Below are 23,417 nucleotides of genomic sequence, written 5' to 3'. Positions count from 1 at the left end.
AACAGTTCAAAGTGCTTCACATAAAATAAAAGCATTGCAGCAGGGAGTGGAAGAAGCATTAAAAATACATAAAAGAATATAAAGAGAAACAAATAAAATCATTTAAATGAATTTAAAAACAAGCAACAGTCCAGATAAGTTCAAAGATATCGTGCAGATTTCATGCATAGACACATGAGAAAAGAAATGTTTTTAACCTGGATTTAAAAAGGCTTCAAACGTCCCAGCCAGGCCCGATGTGGCGTGTGCAGGGCTCTCCGTCACGATACGGGCCAGAGTGCAGCCAGGGTGCGAGGGCCATTCCTCTGGGCTTGCAACTGAGAAAGCAGCTCTCTCAGTGTGTCAAGTAACATTAATGAGTAAATACAGTAACACTAATGAGTAAATACAGTAACATTAATGAGTAAATACAGTAACATTAATGAGTAAATACAGTAACATTAATGAGTAAATACAGTAACATTAATGAGTAAATACAGTTACATTAATGAGTAAATACAGTAACATTAATGAGTAAATACAGTAACATTAATGAGTAAATACAGTTACATTAATGAGTAAATACAGTAACACTAATGAGTAAATACAGTAACATTAATGAGTAAATACAGTAACATTAATGAGTAAATACAGTAACATTAATGAGTAAATACAGTAACATTAATGAGTCAGATTTCAATCCAAAATGCAGTTTGTTTGTTTTTGTTCTGTACGATTGAACTTGTCTTTCTTTTATCCATTATTTTCTGCAGAAAATAACTCTCAGGTATGACAGCCAAGATCCAAACTTCTATGAAGTGTTCATTAAGAATCCGGACAGAGAGTTCAACCTTAAACTGTCATATACGCACCCGATAAAGGCTGAAGAAAAGGATGCGCCAGTCTGGACCTGTACATTTAGAAACAGTGAGTGCACAAAAGGAAAGGAAATGCATTCATGAATGGTCACAAACTCATTTAATGCTTTTATTTCCTACCTTCATTTCATTCATTCATCCATCACTCATGAATGCAAACCACAATATCAACTAAGAGTTTTTATTTGTATTTCATTTCAGATGACTATCCAAAATCTGGTCCCGTCGAGGGTAAGATGCTGCAGATACAGAACAGATTCCACATTCAGAGTTTTATTTGTCACATGTGGATGTACACCCATAGTGAAATGAAATTGCAACGAGCTCCCGTGTACAACTGTGCAGTATAGAATAAAATAAAATATGAAACAAAGATAAAAACAGAAAGATAGAATACAAATAGACCTGTGAAAGTATACAGTAAGGCAAGTTTATCTGTACGGCACAATTCAACTACAAGGTGCTTTACAGATACATTAAAACAGTAGAAATAAGAAGCATGATTTCAATTTTAAACAAAAAAGAAAGAAATAAGAACAATGGATAAAATCAGATAAAGTCAGAAGTTATAAAGTGATTAAGTTTTGAAACTCAAGCTTCAGATTTGGAGCTTTATTCAAATGCAGCTGAAAATAGGTGTGTCTTCAACCTGGACTTAAACACACATAATAATAATAATAATAATAATAATAATAATAGTAATACAAATATACAGAGTAAAGTGTGGGTTGAAGGTTCAGTGTCCCGGTGGCCTGAGGGAAGAAACTCTTCCTCAGCCTCTCCGCTGTAATTATGATTACAATGAATTGGACTCCAATCGGCTTGAATTGAACTAAACTATTTAAGTGCCTTGAGATGACATTTGTTGTAGTTTGGCGCTTTATAAATAAAACTGAATTGAATTGAATTGAAGCGGGGAGGGACAGTGGAGTGGGCCAGCTGCTCTGCTCTCCTTTATTCGAGCCTTCAGAGCCCCGCGGAGTTTTCCATCGACCCACGGTTTCTGATTAGGGAAGGTCTACGCAGTCATCCATCAGCTTAGCCGTCGCCACTTCCGTAAACAGACTGACGTCACTCAGCGCGTCCTGCAGCGTGGCCTCTGATTGGGCGGACCAACCGCTGACCTCCCTGGTAACCGGAGCAACCGCCCTAAGCTTCTGTTTATGCTCCGGCACGAGGAAGATGGCAGCGTGGAAAGCCGGCATCGCTGTGGCTTTGTAGCCGTCTTTATGGAGGGTATTTTAGCGGTGGTCCAGCGTGTTAACACCACAGGTTGGGCATGTCACATGCTGGAAGCAGTTCGGCATAACCTTTGCCTTATAAATAAATAAAATAACTAGGGCTGGGCAACGATTAAAATGTTTAATCTAATTAATCACATGATTTCCCTGATTAATCACGATTAATCGCATTTGTACGCAAAATCCAAAAATGAATCCAAAAGTAGTGTATAGCTTTTAGCATTTAGTTTTATTACCTCCGCCAAGGAGGTTATGTGATCGCCCGAGTTTGTCTGTTGGTCTGGATGTTCGTCTGTTCGTCTGTTCGCTGCAATCTTGCGACCTGCCACAAGGTGGCTTGGCTTGGTTGTTTCGTTGTCGTTGAGGGAGGGGTAGGAGGGGGTGCGCAGGTGGAAAGCTTACACTTAAGGCTGATTCATACTCGGCGCAAACGCGCAACTGTTCTGGCTCGAGAACCATTAATGACGTCATCGAAAGCGCCAGCCCCTTCACAGTTCCTTCAGCTCATAAGCGCAGTTTGCGCCGCGAATGCGTCACATTTGCAGTTCTCTCCAGACCAGCGAGCGTCACTGTTGAGGAAACAAGCTGAAAAGCATACGAAGAAAGCATACACAATGCCACCTGTGGTGTCACGTCAGCAGAGGCTGGCACATCTGATGCGGAATGAATTTACTCTGGGTGTAGAACTGTATATGTATCTCAGAGCTAAGCGGCTGCGGCAAAAACAGAAAAGATGGTGGATTGTTCGTCCTTTGCAACAAGACGAACTTTGTCAAACGTTGTCCCAGTGTAACTTCATAGACGTGTCGTACAGATGTTTGTAGAGGCGCATCCCCTCGGTCACCGTGGTCTCTGCAGTGTTCATTTTTTCTTTTTCTTGGTCAGCTGTTTCCGGTGGAGCGCGCGCGAAGTCACAAAAAAAGTTGTGTGCGCGCCCTCGCGCCGCGCGAGGATTTTCTAGCTTGCGCTGGGGGGCGTGGCGGAATTTTGGGACACGTGACCGTTTGCGCCATTTGCGACCAGCTAGTATGAATGGGTCAAAGCGAGGTTGCGCCGAGTATGAATCAGCCTTAACTGCGCAGGGGGGAAGGTAAACACAAATGGAAGCCGTCTTTAGGCTGAGTTATACTTCTTTTAACTGCCCTTGCGCTTGCGTCTTGCGCGTATGTTAATGGCTCGAGACGTTTATACTTCATTTAGCTTTGCCGGCGCTTGCGTGTGCTGCGTGGCGATTCACCGCCAGGACAGTAGGTGGAGTAGCGGGTTTTTTCAATGACAAGCCTACTACGATGAAAGGAAATTCACCGCCAGGACCTCTTCGAGTGGATTCATGCTTCTTCTTCTTCTTGTAAACAGCCGGTATTTTGTCAGATTTTCAACACCTTGGGGGTCTAAACGACTACTTTCTCGCCTGAAAATGTTTCAAATGTTGCTAAAGTTATATATTTACAGAGTTTATAGCTTAAGGGAAATCAGCTTTTCAGGCCGGCTGATTTCGGCTCGGGCAGGAGGAGTGAAGTGCACTGTGTGTAAACGCTCTGCATACTGTCAGATCGATGAGTATGCCGTTTTCAAGTAGTAGGCTTGCGTCTCTTGCGTGAAGTTTAGAAAATTAAGGGTGACACGCAAGCACGCAAGGGGGGGCTTGCAACCGCGCAAGGGCTTGCGTTTCTTCTTGCGTCTTGCTTTGCGTCTTGCGTTACCGACTATAAACCAGGCTTAAGCCGTTTCTGAGAAGTCGCATCTGAAAGATAGCATCTTAACTTTGTAAACCTTTTCAATCGGACCACGAGCCAGCTGAATCTATGCACAAGTTTAAGCAGACGCATCGCTTTCTCTCGGACGTGGTGGATTACGACGTTAATCGTTTCAGACCATTCAGTACAATATATGGGTGGATAAAAAAAATGCGCTTATAAAACAAAGCTTCATTGGCGGAGGTCTGCACTCTCTGAGTGCATTTCTAGTTTTAAATGTGCTGCCATATGAATGAAAGTGCCATAACATTTGTTGTGCAAACACACTTTTAACATCAGCATCTTTCTGTAGTTTTTATGTAGAAGCCTCGCTCCACTGTCTGTTTCCTTGAATGACTTGCTGCTATCAGTTGTGTGTTTTGCCTTTAAGTGATATTTTAGACTGGAACTACTACGCTGAGAAGACAATTCAACTTGGCAGTGTTTACAGATGACTTTGGTTCTGTCGACTCCGCCGTCTGGAAGAACTTTAAAATGAAAATGGCCGAGTAAAAGTTCCGTACCCTTCTCCATGTTTGGTGGATCCGCCGATTACTTTCTTTTCCTGTTCCACAGCAGACAGCAGCAGACTTTTACAGAATAAAAGCCTGTGAGCAACAGACTTTTACAAAATAAAAGCCTGTGAGCAACAGACTTTTACAAAATAAAAGCCTGTGAGCGACAGACTTTTACAAAATAAAAGCCTGTGAGCAACAGACTTTTACAATAATAACGAGTTAACTGGCCCAGCCCTAAAGATAAATAAAAGTCCCCGGCCATGATGAGGGCGGTGTCCCGGTGTTTGCTGGGATGTTAATGGTGTCATGCAGAGAGCGGTGTCTGTATCTGCGTGTGGTGGGATATAAACAATGATGGCCGAAGTAAAGTCCCTGGGCAGGTAGAAGGGTCGACAAAGAGTCGCCAGATATTCCAGATGTGTCTGTTTTTAACACTTGGCTTTTATTTTATTTTGTTGCCATTTCTTATGAACCTTTTATTTCTTATGTTTTAATTCATCCTGTACAGCACTTTGGTCCAATGTGGCTCTTTTAAAGTGCTTAACAAATAAAGTTGGATTGTTGGGACGTCGGCTCAAACCAGTCGGATGAACGTTAGTCAGGATTTTCTTGTGAGGTTTAGTTTTCTTTTGCTTTACATGAGAAGACACAAACAGTAAAATGGTCATTGAGATGAGGCAGGGAAAAGGAGGCGTTGATATTTGGTGACTTGACGTCTCAGAACCATGTTGGCAACAAACTGGAAGCAAAATGAAAGCAACAACACAACGAATCAAACCAAAAAGCAAATGTAGTCAAATAATAATTCAACTTTTCAGTGAAACACCTGGAGATGAGAGCATGTCTGCTTTGATATATCATGTGGTTAAAGTAGGAATGTTAGTAAAATCAGCCTGTGTGTTAGAGTTGTTTTCAGTTTGCTGATGCTGTTTGGGTTCATTAAACCTCTGCAGCCGTCTGAAGCTGCAGAACAGATTCTGTCTGCTGATTAATGCTGATACATCAATCCTACTGATTACATATCTGCATGTGGAAGCCTGTCTGATGGATCTGAATGACCTGACGCAGTAAGGAAGAGGAAAACATTGGTGAAGTGTTTTATCTTTTGCTTTCAGCTGCAGGGTCCTCAGGAGGAGCCACAGGCATCAGCAGCATGGCTGATGGTAAGTTATCAGCTTCTGACTGATCAAAGTCCAGCTCATAAAGAGTCTGATCTGGCTCGTCTTTTTGTACCAGGGATGCAGTAAATGAACACACTTTTCTCTTCCTTCGCTTCAGTTGGGAGAGCCTTAGCTGAAGCAGCTGGAGGAAAGACAGAGGCAGAAGGTAGGTGCACTGATGGGCTCCTCATTGTCACTGCTCCAGGATCTGATCATTAAACTAAATTTAATGGGTGGAAGTGACGGGGATCTGAAAAAGCCTGACTTTCAAAACACGTTTGCAGAAGGGTGTCGTGGTATGAAGAGAGGAGAGTTTAAAGGAGCTCAGAAAACAAGTCGTTCATGTTGGTCAGGCTGGAAAAAGGCTACAAAATCAGATCGTGTTCAAATGGATCAAAATAAAACCCTTCTGAGCGACTGAATCCTTCTCACGCTGACTGTGACCATCAATTAAATTAAATTAAATTCAGTTCATTTATATAGCGCCAAATTCCAAAACACTTTCCCAGCTAAGGAAACCAACAGATTGCACCGAAACTCGTCTTCAGTCCAATCTCCCGTCCTGAGCGTGCCTGAGGCGACTGTGGAGAGAAACGACTCCCTTTGAACAGGAAGAAACCTCTGGCAGAACCAGAACCAGGAAGGGTGGCCATCCGCCTCCACCTGCTGGGGTTTGAGAAGACAGAAAAGAGGGAAAAACCCACTGTAACACCATTCAAAGGATACCTTTTGGAACAGGAAAACACGAGTTAATGACCACAATAATGTCACATGTACATAATATCATTTGAGAAATTAAACAGGGGAAAAAGAGAGTAAAGTGAGGAAAGGTGTGACAGATGAGGCCCCCCAGCAGTCTGGGCCTATAGCAGCTTAACTATGGGATGTTTCAGGGTCACCTGAGCCATCCCTAACTATAAGCTTTATCAGAAAGGAAAGTTTGGTTCCACAGAGAGGGGCCTGATAACTGAAAGCTCTACCTCCCAAACTGGCAGCTGGTTCCATAGAGAGGGGCCTGATAACTGAAGGCTCTGCCTCCCAAACTGGCAGCTGGTTCCACAGAGAGGGGCCTGATAACTGAAAGCTCTACCTCCCAAACTGGCAGCTGGTTCCACAGAGAGGGGCCTGATAACTGAAGGCTCCGCCTCCCAAACTGGCAACTGGTTCCACAGAGAGGGGCCTGATAACTGAAGGCTCTGCCTCCCAAACTGGCAGCTGGTTCCACAGAGAGGGGCCTGATAACTGAAGGCTCTGCCTCCCAAACTGGCAGCTGGTTCCACAGAGAGGGGCCTGATAACTGAAGGCTCCGCCTCCCAAACTGGCAACTGGTTCCACAGAGAGGGGCCTGATAACTGAAGGCTCTGCCTCCTAAACTGGCAGCTGGTTCCACAGAGAGGGGCCTGATAACTGAAGGCTCTGCCTCCCAAACTGGCAGCTGGTTCCATCAGAGAGGGGCCTGATAACTGAAGGCTCTGCCTCCCAAACTGGCAGCTGGTTCCACAGAGAGGGGCCTGATAACTGAAGGCTCTGCCTCCCAAACTGGCAGCTGGTTCCACAGAGAGGGGCCTGATAACTGAAGGCTCTGCCTCCCAAACTGGCAGTGTTGTGGAGAAAAGGAGTCGAATCCGCCGCGGTCAGCCTCTCATGGGGAAGTTTTATTTGAACAAACCGTCACAGAAACATGTGCATACAGATGTCCGGAAAATTCCCTCTGACCTCAATTTGTGACACTCCTTTATACCGTTCTGTATCATACAATGCGTACGTGGCTCAAGCCCCAATCTCTCTGGAGGCGCCTGGCTTTCGCCATTATTGTAAACAAGCTCATTCTAATCTTAAACAATATTCATATGAACCGAACAACAAAGCACACGATGTAATTAGGCCATGTCATGACAGTTCTCTCCCACATAGTCCCCCCTGAAATCACTTATCAGTGATTTAATAAAGAAATAATCTAAAAGGAAAGAAAATCATCCCACATAATTAATTAATAATTAATTAACATAATCAACACTAAATTATTCGAATAATTCTACATTCTAAGTCAAAGGGAACATATTGAATAAATGAAAAGGAATATATATGTACCCAAATCACATTAAATGATACTGAATTCAACAATAATACAAATTTTTAACATTGCCATCACACCTGTCCACTGTTCGCAGTGCATAGGAGCGGAAAAACCCACCGGCTGCTACTTCCGTAACTCACGTTCTTATCTTGGGAAAACTCTCCTACGGCCCCACCCCACTTGGCGACCGACCACTGAATTACTCTTTCAGTACCAACGGTCGCACTCCGAACAGTTGACTGACACAACTGGCAATGGACATATGAGTGATTAGTTCTGATTGATAATAAACATAGAATGAATACACAAGCATCATCAAATGAATAAATCACAGTTTTGTACCAAGTACAATACAGAAAATTATGAATGATCAAACAACAAGAGTAAAATAATGCAATGTAATGCAGCTCTTCCAGTCCCGTCCCATCTCCCGTACTCTTGCGTCGTCTGCTTCTGGCCGAACATCCGTCCGGCTGGGTCTGGAACTGCTAAGCTAACTCTGGGAGGAGAGGTTGCTAGTACTTCGCTCCCATGAAAGAGGTCTTTACCATTTCCTCTCCCTGTCAGGCTATACTTGGTTCCACACCCGAGGAAAGAATCTTGTGAACCGTCCATTGATAAGCTTCATTCGTTGACCCGCTCTCCCATGCGTTGGTCCTCAGACCTGGTCTCGCATGGTCATCTGCCTCCTGGTTTCTTCCACTGTTCGTTTGAACATCACTTGCAGCAACCACCTTCTCAGAATGGGTATAATGCAACACACCAATAGGGAGATCATTATCGATATCAACAATATAGCTATACCCGCTTTAACTGTCATTGCTCCCCCTTATCCCAAAATCCCATCCAGACCAGTCCACCACCATTCCCTCCCACCAGCATCACTCTTCAGCTCCTCTTTCAGTTCTCTGATTTAAAGCTGCAAGCCCTTCACTCGTGTAGTTAAGAACAATCCACTCCACATTTTGTTAATTGTGATCCACGGCAAAATAGACTCAAATCCAGCTGCGATCTCACTGTGTGCTTTGAACTCAAAAGGAATCCCTCTCGGCTGCCCTATTGCATCCAAGTAAACGTGCTTATCCACTCCTAGCATCTCGATTACCTTGTCATACACTAACATCGATGTCTTCATCCTCACAAGTGCACAAAGACCTATCCACCTGTTGGGTAACACATTTAACAAAACATCATCTCCACACATCCAGTAACTATCAGCCATCGGGTGTGTCTGATCCCCAAAAAGATATAGAGTTAGAATTGTCATTTCTATATTTCCACATTTTCGATCCAAAGGAACCGGATTTTCAAACCACACAGGTGTCCTGATAAATATTGGTTTCATATTTGCGTGTGGAAACCAAGATAAAGCCCATGTGACATTGCATTTAACAGTAGTGTTACCTACGTGAGTTCCACTGACATTATTAAATCCATCACTTGTAAAGCATTCAAACTCACTATCGTGGTCTACTTTATAATCAGTAGGAGGCCCATCCTGTGTTGTACTAAGATTAAATTCAGCACAAGAAGACTCCAATTCATGGCCCTTTTTGAAAACAAATAAGTAATTTATTTGGCCCAAACATCAATCTGCACTTAATACCACACATAGGAAGCTTAAACAATAACCATTTATCCTTCTGCGGTGTAAACCTACCTTCTCTGCACTCCCGTTGCTGGCCCACCGCACAGTCCCTGAAGGTGTGTGGTTCTGGAACAACAACAGGCAATGCTCCTGGAGCGTCTGCGCATATGAGACACTCCGTCGCTGTCAGTTTTCTTGTAGTGTACCATGCCCATCTATCTGCCTTAAACCATCTTCCACAGTTACACTGTTTTCCTGTCTCCCTCTGCATGTACACTCCGTCTGTTCTTGGATTAACATGATTATTCTGTCCTGTAGTGCTAATGGTATCAAGTCCCCCTAGACTTCCACGAGAAATCTTTCTATCCTTACAACCATTGTGAACAACTTCTTCTGACCCGAGGACAACATGATCTTACCAGATTGCCCCTTAGTTGTGGCGTCCAGAGGCGGTGATTTGGTCGTCTCCTCCTCCGGACCCATGATCCACACCTCCTCACACTTCCTCACCATCCTTTATTCCCATGAACTTAAATGCAAACTCAACAGAAACCTCTTCACGACTAGCTCTAGTGTGTATTGCTGGCAAAGTTTGTGGCGTGGCATGGTCTGAGTGGGTGTGTATTGTTGCATCATACTCATCTGACCCAGGCTGGCTACTTCCCTGCGGGGTGGCTCCATCACGGGACCCTTCCAGCCTCTCCTGTTTGTGGGATCCCTTCCAACATCTCCAGGCTTTGTTCTCCTGAACCGATGCCGTCGGCACACCTGGATGCTCATTAGTGTCAGAAATCTTAACATCTTCAAACCAAAGGCGTTGCCCCAACTTTTGCTCTACCCAGATGCTTCCGATCAGATCCATACATAATGTCTCTCCACCAATCCAGATGATACAATGCACGTCACAGCTACGTAAATTCTGACCAATAACATATGAAAATTTTGACCAATAAAATATGAACACACCTCTAAGCCTGCCTCCCAGGCTCTTATTAACTCCTCCCAATCTGTAATCTTATTAACAAGACATAACAATTGAAACACACCCTATTCTTCAACTCAAAATGGCGCTTTGTCACACTTCGTAACAATTTAAGAAAGAGAAAGAAATACAATTTAACACGCTGTGGACAGGGAGAAATACAAAACACAAAATACAGAAACGATGCATAAGCGAAAAACTTTCTTTATCAGGAATGTCAAAAATCACGTCGAATGGTGTGACAAACAAATGGCTTAGAAGCAGAACCTCTCTCCTAAGAATCGCGAAACCCTCATTTACTCGACTGATAACAACTCTGGAATTAGCACATTACCTAAAGAACACTAATAAGTATTACAGTTCAACCATAAAGTGCTCTGGAGAAAAAGAGGAAAGAAAATGTGATTACACACAAACATTTGTGAGAGTGGACACAGCATAAGACTGTCAAGGACAAACGGCGGACACCCGGCGTGCACCCGCAGCACCTCGCTCTCCCTCCTGAAACCCAAACACCTCCAACTAGCCTGTTGAAAACAGAATTTAAAAACCCAAAACAATCACAGTGGTCCTGGAAAGAATTCAATAATAATAGGACGCCCTCAATAAAGCTTCACAACGTTTAAAGAAATCAACACACAGCATTTAAAACTCACAGCTCATCACTGTAGCAACACCTTATTTCAACAACTATCACTGGGGCAATTATAACAATGAAGCAAATCTGAGTGGCTCTGCACTCACTTTATCTTTTATTTAGCCTAAGATTATATATGTAAGACGTTGTGTTAACTCTATGCGCGAATGTGTATGGAACTTCGATTATATTCACCAAAGCTATGTGTGTGTGTTTTACTCATAGATAATAATAATAAGGACTCAAAATGCAGAGAGTCAGGGATGAGATGAATCTTGTTGGAACTCTTGATTTTTTTTTTTTTTTTTTTTTTACACAAAATAACTTTTTCAGATTCCCATAACACAGCAGGATTTCACACACAATGACAGAGACAAAGACAGAGACAACCCAGTTACACACACCCCAAGTCAGTCAGAGTTTTGTCAGTCACCGTTCAAATCCTCACAGTTTTAAATTATCAATTTCTTTCATTTAGACTTAAAATTTTTCAGGAGATATTGGTGTAGGTAATATATGAAATACAAAATGTGTTTTTCTCTATAAGCCTTGTGATATGGTCTCTAAGGACCAAAGCAACAGACGCTGACGTGTACTTTATCAGCCTCCCTGTGACCTCTTTATAATAGCTCCTGTGGCCAATTCATGAACGAATTTGAATTTTCTTCTCAAAATGTCTTTATACTGAGGTCTCGGATAACTCCAAAGAGTTCTAAGCAGATATTCAAATTCAAATCTACCAGAGAAAACAAGACATTGGATTTGTTTTACACAAATGTCAAGGATTCATACATTTCCAAATCAAGACCTCCCCTGGGTAAATCGGATCACAACCTTGTTTTTCTCTGTTCAGCATATAAACCCCTTGTCCAGAGACTACCTGTCACAAAAAGGACTGTTAGAAAGTGGTCACATGAAGCTGAAGAAGCCTTACAGGGTTGTTTCGATGCAACCGATTGGATTTCTCTTTGTAAGCCACATGGAGAGGACATTAATGCCATGACTGAGTGTGTGACTGACTATATAAACTTCTGTGTGGACAACACCATCCCCACCAGAACAGTGAGATGCTTCCCTAATAACAAACCCTGGATCACCAGTGAGCTAAAGGAACTATTGAACAAGAAAAAAAGAGCCTTTAGGGAGCGAGACAGGGAGTTACTGAGGAGTATACAGAAGCAGCTCAAAGTCAAGATCAGAGAGAGCAAGGAGGTGTATAGAAAGAAGCTTGAGAGTAAACTGCAGAGGAACAATATCAGAGATGTGTGGTCAGGAATGAAGAAGATCACAGGCCTCAAGCAGAGGGAGGATCGGATGGATGGAAGTCTGGACAGAGCAAATGAGCTGAACACATTCTTCAACAGGTTCAGTTCAGGAACAAGTTCACCATCCTCCCCTCCTGTTCCCAGCCAAAGAGACATCCCACCCTCCTCTGACCCACAGCTTTCCTGTAACATCTCCACCTCCACCTCAGTCATGGATTCTTCTGCTTCCACTAGTTTGTCTTCAACCCAATCAGGAGATGCTGCTGTCCCCTTTGCCTCCCCCTCCCACTTTTCTGTTTCTATAAGTCAGGTGAAGAGGCAGTTGGAAAGACTGAACCGGAACAAGGCTGCAGGTCCAGATGGTGTCAGCCCCCGAGTCCTGAAAGCCTGTGCAGAGCAGCTCTGTGGGATTCTGCAACACATTTTCAACCTTAGCTTGACCCAAGAGAAGGTACCACTGTTGTGGAAGACATCCTGTCTGGTTCCGGTACCAAAGAAAACTCATCCTTCAGTCATCAATGACTACAGACCTGTTGCCCTGACATCCCACATCATGAAGGTCCTGGAGAGACTCCTGTTGACCCACCTGTGTAAGCAAACCAGCACATATCAGGACCCCCTGCAGTTTGCTTATCGCCATGGAGTTGGAGTTGGAGTCATACACCTGCTTCAACAAACCCACTGTCATCTGGACAAAGCAGGCAGCACTGTGAGGATCATGTTCTTTGATTTCTCCAGTGCATTTAACACAATCCAGCCTGATCAGCTTCGTCTAAAACTCCAGAAGACTCAGGCTACGTGCCCACGACAACGCTCTGAAGCATAAACGCAGATGTCCGTTTTTTTCTCCACAATTTATCTGCGTTCACACGAGCGTTTTGGGGTTGGATATCTGTCCATCCATGGGAACAGTGAAAACGTATAAAACTCATAAAACTGGCAGTTTGCCGATGTAGTATGCAAGTTATCCCACCATTCGGAGCTTCTCCCTGGCCTCGTCCACACTCGTCTCTCACTTCGTCGGGTCTCCTCCGGTGCGTTAATAATGTCCAATATACGCTGGTATCGTCTCATATGATGTAAGTGACTCTCGGTCAAGAGTCTCGCCATTTATTTGTTGGCATGATTCATTCATGGTATTTAACGCGGCTACTGCTAAACGTTCATCCATATTGTTCTCATATACCAGGCTCAAATTTGCCGCTAGAACGTCAGTTGGCTGCTTCCAGATGCGCGTGCAGAAAGAAACGTGTGCAAAAAACGCACTTCTGCGTTTTGAACTGTTCATACGGCGATGAGAGGTTGGATCGTTTTCAAGATCTCCACTCTGGAGGGCGTTTGCGTTTTCTCCGTTTTGAACTCCTAAAAACGCCGTCGCCGTGTGAAAGATAGGCACATCTGTCGAAATGTTCTGCGTTTATCTGTCGTTATCGTTGTCGTTGGCACGTAGCCTCAGGTGGAGGCCTCAACAATCACCTGGATTAATGACTACCTGACAAACAGACCACAGTTTGTCAGACTGAAGAATTGTGTGTCTAACCAGGTGATCAGCAGCACAGGAGCACCACAGGGGACTGTACTCTCACCATTCCTTTTCACTCTGTACACTTCAGACTTCCAGTACAAGTCAGACTCCTGTCATCTACAGAAATATTCAGATGACTCTGCAGTTGTCGGGTGTATCAGAGATGGACAAGAAGCTGAGTACAGAGAGCTGGTGGACCGCTTTGTGGCATGGTGTGGGAACAATCATCTCATCTTGAATGTTAACAAAACAAAGGAGATGATTGTAGATTTCAGGAGAAACAGGGTCAGATCAAACCCTGTTTCCATCATGGGAGAAGAAGTGGAGGTGGTTGAGGAATATAAATACCTTGGTGTTCATGTGGACAACAGACTGGACTGGAGACACAACAGTGAAGCCATCTACAAGAAAGGACAGAGCAGACTGTACTTCTTGAGGAAGCTAAGGTCCTTCAAGGTTTGCAACAAGATGTTGCAGATCTTCTACAAGTCTGTTGTTGAGAGCGTCATTTCCTCTTGCGTCATCTGTTGGGGCAGCAGCATCAGAACCAGGGACCTAAAAAGACTCAACAACCTGATAAAGAAGGCTGGTTCTGTTCTGGGGACGACTGTGGAACCTCTGGAGACAATAATGCAAAGAAGGATTTTGCATAAAATCAAGAGAATTATGGACAACCCTGAACATCCTCTCCATGAGACTGTTATCGGAAAACAGAGTCTCTTCAGTCAAAGGCTTCTTCAGTTTGGATGCAAAACGGACCGCTACAGGAAATCTTTCCTGCCCACAGCCATCAGCATCTATAATAACTCCTTGATTTAATTGAGCTACATCAACATTTAATTTCCCTCTGGGATAAATAAAGTACTTTTGAATTTGAATTTGAATTTTGCATCCAAACTGAAGAAGCCTTTGACTGAAGAGACTCTGTTTTCCGATAACAGTCTCATGGAGAGGATGTTCAGCGTTGTCCATAATTCTCTTGATTTTATACAAAATCCTTCTTTGCATTATTGTCTCCAGAGGTTCCACAGCCGTCCCCAGAACAGAACCAGCCTTCCTTCTCAGGTTGTTGAGTCTTTTTAGGTCCCTGGTTCTGATGCTGCTGCCCCAACAGATGACGCAAGAGGAAAGAAAATATAAAATGATATAAACATATATTTAAAATGTGCCCCTTATAGAACTGGAATTTACTTTTCAGAGTTTTCTTGAAAAGCTTATTGATTCCACCTTCAAACTTTTTCTGTTCGCAAGTCAATCAATTATCAGCCTTCGTCTACTCCTTGACTAGTGACTAATCTTAAAGACGGCCTCAGGCAGACCAGAAACAGAACATCAAACACAGATTTAAAAACCTTAGCTCACATCAAACAAATCTAGAATCTAGGACAAAAACGTTGTTCTAGATTCCACTGTTGTTAAAGAGTGGAGTTTCTTCCCTCACACACTATGGTTGACTGAGTACAAACACAACACATTTTATTGCCTTCTGCCATGAAAATAACATTAAAAAGCAACCACTGGTGTGACCTGGCATCTGTAAGATTTGTCATTTTATCCGGCAAAGCATCTGAATTAGCTTCAAAATGTATTACACTAATATGGAGTTTGGTCCTAGAGAGGCATTGATTGGTTGGTTAATTGATCATTTTGTTGTAAATACATTTTTATTATAAGTCTTTATCAGCATAATCTGTCATCTTTTATTTGTTTTCTCCTCAGAGAACCTAAGTGAACAGCTGCCTGCACTGATGCAAGTGAGTAACATCAGCTGTCATTTAAGAACAAACCGGAAGAAAATAATTCAGTATTTTCATTTTTTTTGGTGATTTATGGTCAAACCATATGCCTGTGCTTGTTTGGCTGGTATCCTTCAGGCAGCAACAGTCAAAACAGACGGAGAGCGGCTTTTGGAACTGCTTGAAGAGCTGAAAAAACAAGAGCTTCAAGAATTCAAGTGGTTCCTAAAGAACAAAGTTCTTTCAGGCTGCCCACCAATCCCAGCAAGCAGACTGGAGAAGGCAGAGACTTTAGACGTGGTGGATCTGATGCTGAGGGCCTACACACATCAGTCTTTGATGGTGGCCAAGAAGGTCTTTAAGAAAATGAAAAGGAACGATCTGGTGGAGAAGTTGCCAGACTGCAGCTCGTGATCCAAAGGTGAACGGTCCCAGAAGCAAAAGGAAAACCTTAGTGACAAATTTAGTGGTGTCATTTATTCCCTTAAAGCTATGGTAGGTAATCCTAGAGAGCTAGCAAGATTCGAAAGTGGCCCCTCCTCTAAGCTCCACCCCCCCCTCCCCATTCCGTCAGTGCTTCATCCAAAGCCACGCCCCCACAAACTTGAACGCGCATCTGACGCTGGGACTCTGCCGACATGTCCCACTCGCGCGGAGGAGGGAGCCGACAGAGGGGGGCGTAGGCAGAAAGCAGAGGCATCTGATTGGTTTTTTGTAGGCGACCAATCCGAGATCAGCGGGGTGCTGATCTCGGATTGGTCAGCTTTTTCTCAGTCCTACAGCTGACACAGAGGTCTGATTATTTTCGTCCCTTTCTCTAAATACATCTTGTATAGATTTCTCTCAGGATAGACGGACCATTTCACCCAGTATTACAAAATGTGTTTCTGAACAGGATTACCAACCATAGCTTTAATGTCTTGTTTGAGGTTAAAATAAAAACTTGGTTTGCAGGGTGTGGTCGAGGTAAAGAATGCGTTTTGACAGTCAGATATTTAACTGTTTCATTCCTTAGATGCAGTCTCTTATTGACTTTTGTGGATGGAATTACTTTTCGATCAAATCAAATCAAATCAAAATCAAATTTATTTATATAGCACATTTCATGTACAGAACAATTCAAAGTGCTTCACATAAAATAAAAGCATTGCAGCAGGGAGTGGAAGAAGCATTAAAATACATAAAAGAATATAAAGAGAAACAAATAAAATCATTTAAATGAATTTAAAAACCAGCAACAGTCCAGATAAATTCAAAGATATCGTGCAGATTTCATGCATAGACACATGAGAACAGAAATGTTTTTAACCTGGATTTAAAAATGTCTCCATTTGGTGAAAGTTTAATCTCCACTGGCAGTTTGTTCCACTTGTTTGCAGCATAACAGCTAAATGCTGCTTCTCCATGTTTAGTCTGGACTCTGGACTGGACCAGCTGACCTGAGTCCTTGGATCTCAGAGCCCTGCTGGATGTAGTGTATGGCTACAGAGAGTCCAACTAAAATCCAGAGTAAAGAGACTTTATTCTGACAAAGTTAATTGAGTCAAGTGTCTAGTAATGTGTGGTTGGATTTATTAAAAGAGGTGACATGAAATCAGAAAGGGACCACTGACCCTACCTGTTACATGACATTCAGAAGAGTTTTGGGTCCTTCTGATGATGCACAGAATTGTCTTTTTGTTGCAGGAGATGTAATTTTAAGACGGATGAAATGCTCCTGTGGTGGAACTGAGAATAAAAATGAGCTGTTCCTGCTCATCATTCAGGAGATCTATAGTTCTGACACTGTGAGGTGAACCTGCAGACAAAACAAAAACCGGTGCTACACTTTAGAGATGTTATTACTTCACAACCTGTGTTCATTCAATAAGTTCTTAGAAATTAGTTCATGTTTATAGAATCTCCTCTTTTTAAGTTCAAATCTGAAAGTTGATCACTCTTGTTGGTGTAATCATCTGTGTAAATTTCATGGTGATAGCTGTTAGATAAATATTTGCTGAAATCTGTTTTCTTTTTTGCCTTTTGAATGTGATAAATGTGTAAAATGTGACATTAAAAGCTGAGCTCCTGCCAGATGAAACCACCCGAGGTCCTGAAAGTGCACGGAGACCCACAAAAAGTTGTTACAAAGTAAAAGAAAAAACATATAACCTCAGAGTTGAGAGTTTGGTTAAGTTTTGAAGAAATAAATCCCACCTTTTATTCTGTGTTTGGTGCCTGTATCTGATTAAATATACCAAAGTGAGCAGAATCTAAACCTGCTCAATAATTCAGATGATGATCATTTCCTGTGACAGTAATATTTAACATGTCTCTGTTATATGAAACTACCTTTCACCAGAAAAGAAAATAATAAATTGTTTTTGGGAAAACTTTTTAAATGATTGTTTATTACTGAGCGCCTATGGAAACGTACCAACCTCGAGGTTCACAGACTTTATCTGAGGGAGTTCATGTCTGCCCTAAGTGAGAAGATTAAAGTTGCCGGGTCTGATTATTTTTACCAGCCTGCTGTGTAGACCGAGCAGCAAACACTGTAACAGGCGCGGCTGTCGGCAGGCGGCAGCAGACAGTGATACGAAGGGAGAGAAAATAGGGCCAAGAGATTGTGAGGTCTGACTTTTTCCTGGAGAACCATTTTGTGATGCAAATGTATTACTCTGTTGAACGCATATTGTTCTGAGAAGCAAAAGGCTTTATTTTTTAAACCCCAGCCAACTAGCCGGACTACCTTCATCAACACCAAAACGAGGCTGGAACTCTGCTCACAGGACGCAGCAGGGGGTAAGAAGATGTTCAGAAATGATGCTGCTGATATGGGATGTTACACAGCTTCATGTCAAAAGAGGCGAACTATCCCTTTAAGTTTTGAAACTCGAGCTTCAGATTTGGAGCTTTATTCAAATGCAGCTGAAAATAGGTTTGTCTTCAGCCTGGAATAACCTGACTCCTCTGAATACATAGATCCTATTGATGTGTATATGACTTTATTCTGGATTTAATGTGTTTGTTTTCTCACTTTGGGGGAAACCGTCACCTCCCCACAGAACTGATGTCTCTGAGCTCTTCTGCCACATCAGTGACATTAACTTTCTTCCTCTGATGACTGATGTCACATTAAAACAGCTGGAGCCCCCCTGAGGAGGCCCGCCTCTGACTGCGTACACCCCTTTAAAACCTACATTTGGTGGAAAATACTCCAAATATGTTTTTATGCTCAGTTTACTTTGATGTCAACAAGCTTTCTTAAATAAAGTTGGGACGGGCACGTTCCCCACTGTGCTGCTTCGGCTCTTCACTTCGGAAGCGTCTGCTCTGAACTTCAGCTTTACTTTTGCAACATTAGCTTTTTTTTAGGGCTGGGCGAGTTAACTCGTTATTATCGCGTTAACTCGTTAGTTATTTAACGCTGATAAATATTTAATCGTGCATTAACGCAGGTTTTTTTTCTGTATTTATTTTTAAATTTTGTGGGGGGGGGGCTTATGTGCCTTTGATTGATAGGAAGGTTCAGAGAGACAGGAAGCAGGGGGCAGAGAGAGGGGGAACAACACGCAGCACAGCGAGGACTATAGCCTCTGTACACGGGGCGCCTGCTCAACCCACTACACCACAGACCACCCCTGTTTTATTATTTATTTTATTATTGTAAAAGTCTGTTGCTCACAGGCTTTTATTTTGTAAAAGTCTGTTGCTCAAAGGCTTTTATTTTGTAAAAGTCTGTTGCTCACAGGCTTTTATTTTGTAAAAGTCTGTTGCTCACAGGCTTTTATTTTGTAAATGTCTGTTGCTCACAGGCTTTTATTCTGTAAAAGTCTGTTGCTCACAGGCTTTTATTTTGTAAAAGTCTGCTGCTGTCTGCTGTGGAACCGGAAAAGAAAGTAATCGGTGGATCCACCAAACATGGAGAAGGGTACGGAACTTTTACTCGGCCATTTTCATGTTAAAGTTCTTCCAGACGGCGGAGTCGACAGAACCAAAGTCATCTGTAAGCACTGGCAAGTTGAATTGTCTTCTCAGCGTAGTAGTTCCAGTCTAAAATATCACTTAAAGGCAAAACACACAACTGATAGCAGCAAGTCATTCAAGGAAACAGACAGTGGAGCGAGGCTTCTACAGAAAAACTACAGAAAGATGCTGATGTTAAAAGTGTGTTTGCACAACAAATGTCATGGCACTTTCATTCATATGGCAGCACATTTAAAATAAAGCTAAATGCTAAAAGCTATACACTACTTTTGGATTAATTTTTTGGATTTTGCGTACAAATGTGATTAATCAGGGAAATCATGTGATTAATTAGATTAAATATTTGAATCGTTGCCCAGCCCTAGTTTTCTTTTATGAAACACCCCAAATGTTTTCAGGGGGTCACAGTTCTGGGCTTCAGTGGTGTCAGTTTTCACTCTGCAGACCCCCGTAGCATCACAGATGCTTTTTACATCAACAGATGCTGAGGTCGGTCATGAAGTTACGTGTTACTGAAAGGTCTGTTCGGATGTGGAATAGCTAAACGTACATTCCACAACCAATCGTTTGTATCGGACGGTTTCCAGTGGAACGACCCTCCTGCTACACAGGACACCTGAACCAGGTGATAATTATGGTGTATTTTTCTCTGCAAAAGGCCAGATTTAAATGTGTTTTTTTTTTTTTCTCTTCTTTTTTTTTATAACCCCCCCCCCCCCCCTAATGGAGGACCTTTTTTTCTTCTTCTTTTTTCTTCTTTATCCCTTTCCTTTCTTTTTTTTTTTTTTTTTCCTTTTTTTTTATTTTATTATACAATATGTTACAGTTACATTTTATACACCACCCCTTTTACCGTGAAAACAATAAATGCTATTGTACCGGCCACCATGCCCCATAGGGTGCGATCGGGGGCTACTCCCCACCCCCACTAGGTAATGGAACCGATCAAAGGAGCCCAGAGAGAATGATCTAATTTGGAGGCAGAGGCTGTCTCAAGACTGATATGATCCAACAAAAGGTCTCTATATTGGTTAATGCAAAGAATTTTTTTTTTCTTCCAATTTAAAAGTATAGTTTTCTTTGCAATACATAAGGCAGTGCAAATCATGTGAATTGACTTTGTCTCAAAGGTCATGTCATCTATATGGGCTAGTAAGCAAACTGATGGAGAGGGTGGTATTTTACATTTCAGACACTTTGACAAGTCTTCACATATCAGGTGCCAGAACCTCTGGACAGGTGGACAGAACCAAATTGCATGGATGTAATTATCAGGTATATTGCCTGTACATTGCGAGCAAGTGCTAGATGATGCAAAACCCATTCTGAACATCCGTTGACCTGTATAGTGTACTCTGTGAAGAATTTTATATTGTATCAATTGTAAATTAGGATTTTTAAGCATTTTAAAAGTTCTTAAACATATCTGGGACCAAAGGTTTTGGTCAAAGTTGACTGACAGATCCGTCTCCCATTTCACAATGGGAAGGGATATTGATTCGTCTATGTTAGACAATGCCCTGTAGATTTTTGACAGTAATTTGGGAGGTTGAAGATTAAGGAACTCTAATACCCTTGATGGTATTTCCAACCTAGTTTTATTAAACTTAAATTTATGTTTTGTTATAGATTTAATTTGTTGATATTCCAAAAATTTAGTCTTGTCCATCCCATATTGTATTATTAATCTGTTAAATGGAATGAAGTCTATCTCCTCATATATGTGTTCCAGGTATTTGATTCCTTTACACCCCCAACCCGGAAAGTTTATCATATTATTATGTTGTAGGATGTCAGGGTTGTTCCAGATGGGTGTACGTTTGCATGGGATTAGTGAAGACTGTATCATTTTAAGAAACTCCCACCATGCTGTCAGAGAGGAGCTCACATTGATGCTCTTGAAGCATATATGGCGTTTTATGTTTGAACTAATGAATGGAAGATCCGAAATCATTATATTGTTGCATAATGTCTGTTCTACGTCTAACCAGGATTCATCAAGAGGGTTATGTTTTATCCATTTTGAGATGTATTGTAACCTATTGGCCAAGAAGTAATGATAGAAGTTAGGCAGCTCTAGTCCTCCTTTATCTTTGGTCTTCTGTAATGTTTTTAAGCTGATGCGTGGGGGTTTATCCTTCCAAAGAAATTTAGAGATAAAGGAGTCTAGGGATCTAAACCAATCAGATGATGGTTTATTTGGAATCATTGAGAATAAATAATTAATTCTAGGCAAAACCATCATTTTAATTGAAGTTACCCTTCCCATAAGAGATATGGTTAGAGATTTCCATCTTGCAAGATCATCCCCAACTTTCTTTAAAAGTGGGATGTGATTTATTTTTCGTTAAATCTGCCAGTCTAGGAGAAATATTGATACCCAAATATGTAATATTCCCTGACTGCAGTTGTGTAGTAAGGGAATTGTTAAAAGAGCAATTTATTGGAAGAGCTGTAGATTTTAGCCAATTTATAGAATAATCTGAAACCCTTGAGAAGGAGTTTATCAACTCAATAACCTGAGAGAGGGAGGTTTGTGAATGCTGGAGAAAAAGTAACACATCATCTGCATAAAGACTGATTTTATGTTCTATGTTCTTGCATTTTATACCCTTAATACCAGTAGTTTGCCTGATCGCTGCAGCTAGAGGTTCTATGAAAATAGCAAATAGTGAGGGGGAAAGTGGGCATCCTTGCCTGGTGCCCCTCTGAAGATAAAAGCTAGAGGATGTTTGGTTATTTGTCCTGATGCATGCTGTTGGGGAACTATATAGAATTTTTAGCCAATTTATAAAACGGTTTCCAAAACCAAATTTATGCAAAGTTGCAAATAAAAATCTCCAGTTTACTCTGTCAAAAGCTTTTTCAGCATCTAGAGACAGAATTGCAGTTTCAATGTTTTTACTGTAAGAATAATCTATTAAATTAAATAATCTGCGTGAATTTGTGGATGAATGCCTTCCTTTTATAAAACCAGTTTGGTCCGGATGTATTATGAGAGGAGTTACCTTCTCTAATCTTTTTGAGAGGGCTTTACAAATTATTTTGATATCAACATTGATCAGAGAAATGGGACGATAACTGGTAGGAAATACCGGGTCCTTGCCTGGTTTTAATAAGAGACTAATGTTAGCAGAATTCATATTTTTGGGAAGTCTGCCATTTTCCTCAGTTTCTTGCAGCATTCTGTGAAAGGCTGGTGCCAGGATCTATTTGGGTTTTAATAAGGTGCGTTTCCCCAACTCCACCACAAGAGGGCGTAGTTGCAGCGAGCTGCGCCAGGCGGCCCTCGGACAGAGGAACGAACACAACTGACGGCTCTTGTCTGTACCTTTCCTGTACAAAACAGCTAACTCATCCTGAGGCCTGTAACATCTGCAAACTATCCAGATGTTAGCATTCCATATCTATTTAGCCTCCAAAGGGCTTTACCATTATGAAAGTTAGACCGATGTTACAGCAGGACGAGCAGAAGGCTTAACGCTTCAACTGTCTCTGTTTCATCAAACTTTTCTGGTTCTAAGCTAAAGAGACAAAATACAGTCGAATATCTTGTTAATAAATGCCTGTGTGGCTGTTAGCTGGACTGACCCAGCTGGTTCATAAAAACTAAGAAGTAGCCCTCTCATAATGAACCTTCGCCTGCAGGGCCGTGCAGAGACCTTTGGAGGGGCAGGTGCTCAAAGTCAAAAGGGGGCACATGGACGAATTTAAAACACTCCTTTTATTTTTGCTTTAACGTCCTCTCCTTACGAGGCGTCTCTGCAGAAGGAAATATGATGTATAAACTATAATCTAATTAATAATATTATATTTATTATCATATTATATTTTATCATAATCTAATAAAACACACAGTGACATTTCATACTTTTTTCAAAACATAAACTGTATAGCTATGAGTTTGCTCCATGGTGCTGATTCATAATCTGCACATTATTAATCGTGCTGATAATAAAGTAAAAAATAATTAAATGATATAGAAATGTAATTGTAAATGTAATTGTGTTTGACTATCCACTTTGCGCAAGACAGCAAGGTTATAAAAGTGATATATTTATGCATAAAATATTGAATTTGTGTGTTTACAAATGTTATAAACAAGTACTGATTTGTTTAAATGAGA

At 41.8% G+C, this 23,417-nt stretch overlaps 1 protein-coding gene across 2 annotated transcripts in view; it reads left to right on the top strand.

Moving 5' to 3' along the window:
* LOC142380468 (uncharacterized) overlaps positions 1 to 17,685 on the top strand; it is a 43,188-nt gene extending 25,503 nt beyond the window's left edge. For both annotated transcript variants that reach the window (XM_075466349.1, XM_075466348.1), the window contains exons 20-25: positions 753 to 906; positions 1,059 to 1,088; positions 5,468 to 5,515; positions 5,631 to 5,678; positions 15,306 to 15,340; positions 15,461 to 17,685. In XM_075466349.1, coding sequence (XP_075322464.1) covers positions 753 to 906; positions 1,059 to 1,088; positions 5,468 to 5,515; positions 5,631 to 5,678; positions 15,306 to 15,340; positions 15,461 to 15,736 — 591 coding nt within the window. In that variant the 3' untranslated portion in view covers positions 15,737 to 17,685. The remainder of the gene's footprint in view (positions 1 to 752; positions 907 to 1,058; positions 1,089 to 5,467; positions 5,516 to 5,630; positions 5,679 to 15,305; positions 15,341 to 15,460) is intronic.
* The last annotated feature ends 5,732 nt before the right edge of the window (positions 17,686 to 23,417 follow it).

The sequence above is a fragment of the Odontesthes bonariensis genome, chromosome 5 (assembly GCF_027942865.1).
Source record: "Odontesthes bonariensis isolate fOdoBon6 chromosome 5, fOdoBon6.hap1, whole genome shotgun sequence".
Classification (NCBI taxonomy): domain Eukaryota; kingdom Metazoa; phylum Chordata; class Actinopteri; order Atheriniformes; family Atherinopsidae; genus Odontesthes; species Odontesthes bonariensis.
This window is presented reverse-complemented; position numbering and strand designations above follow the sequence as displayed.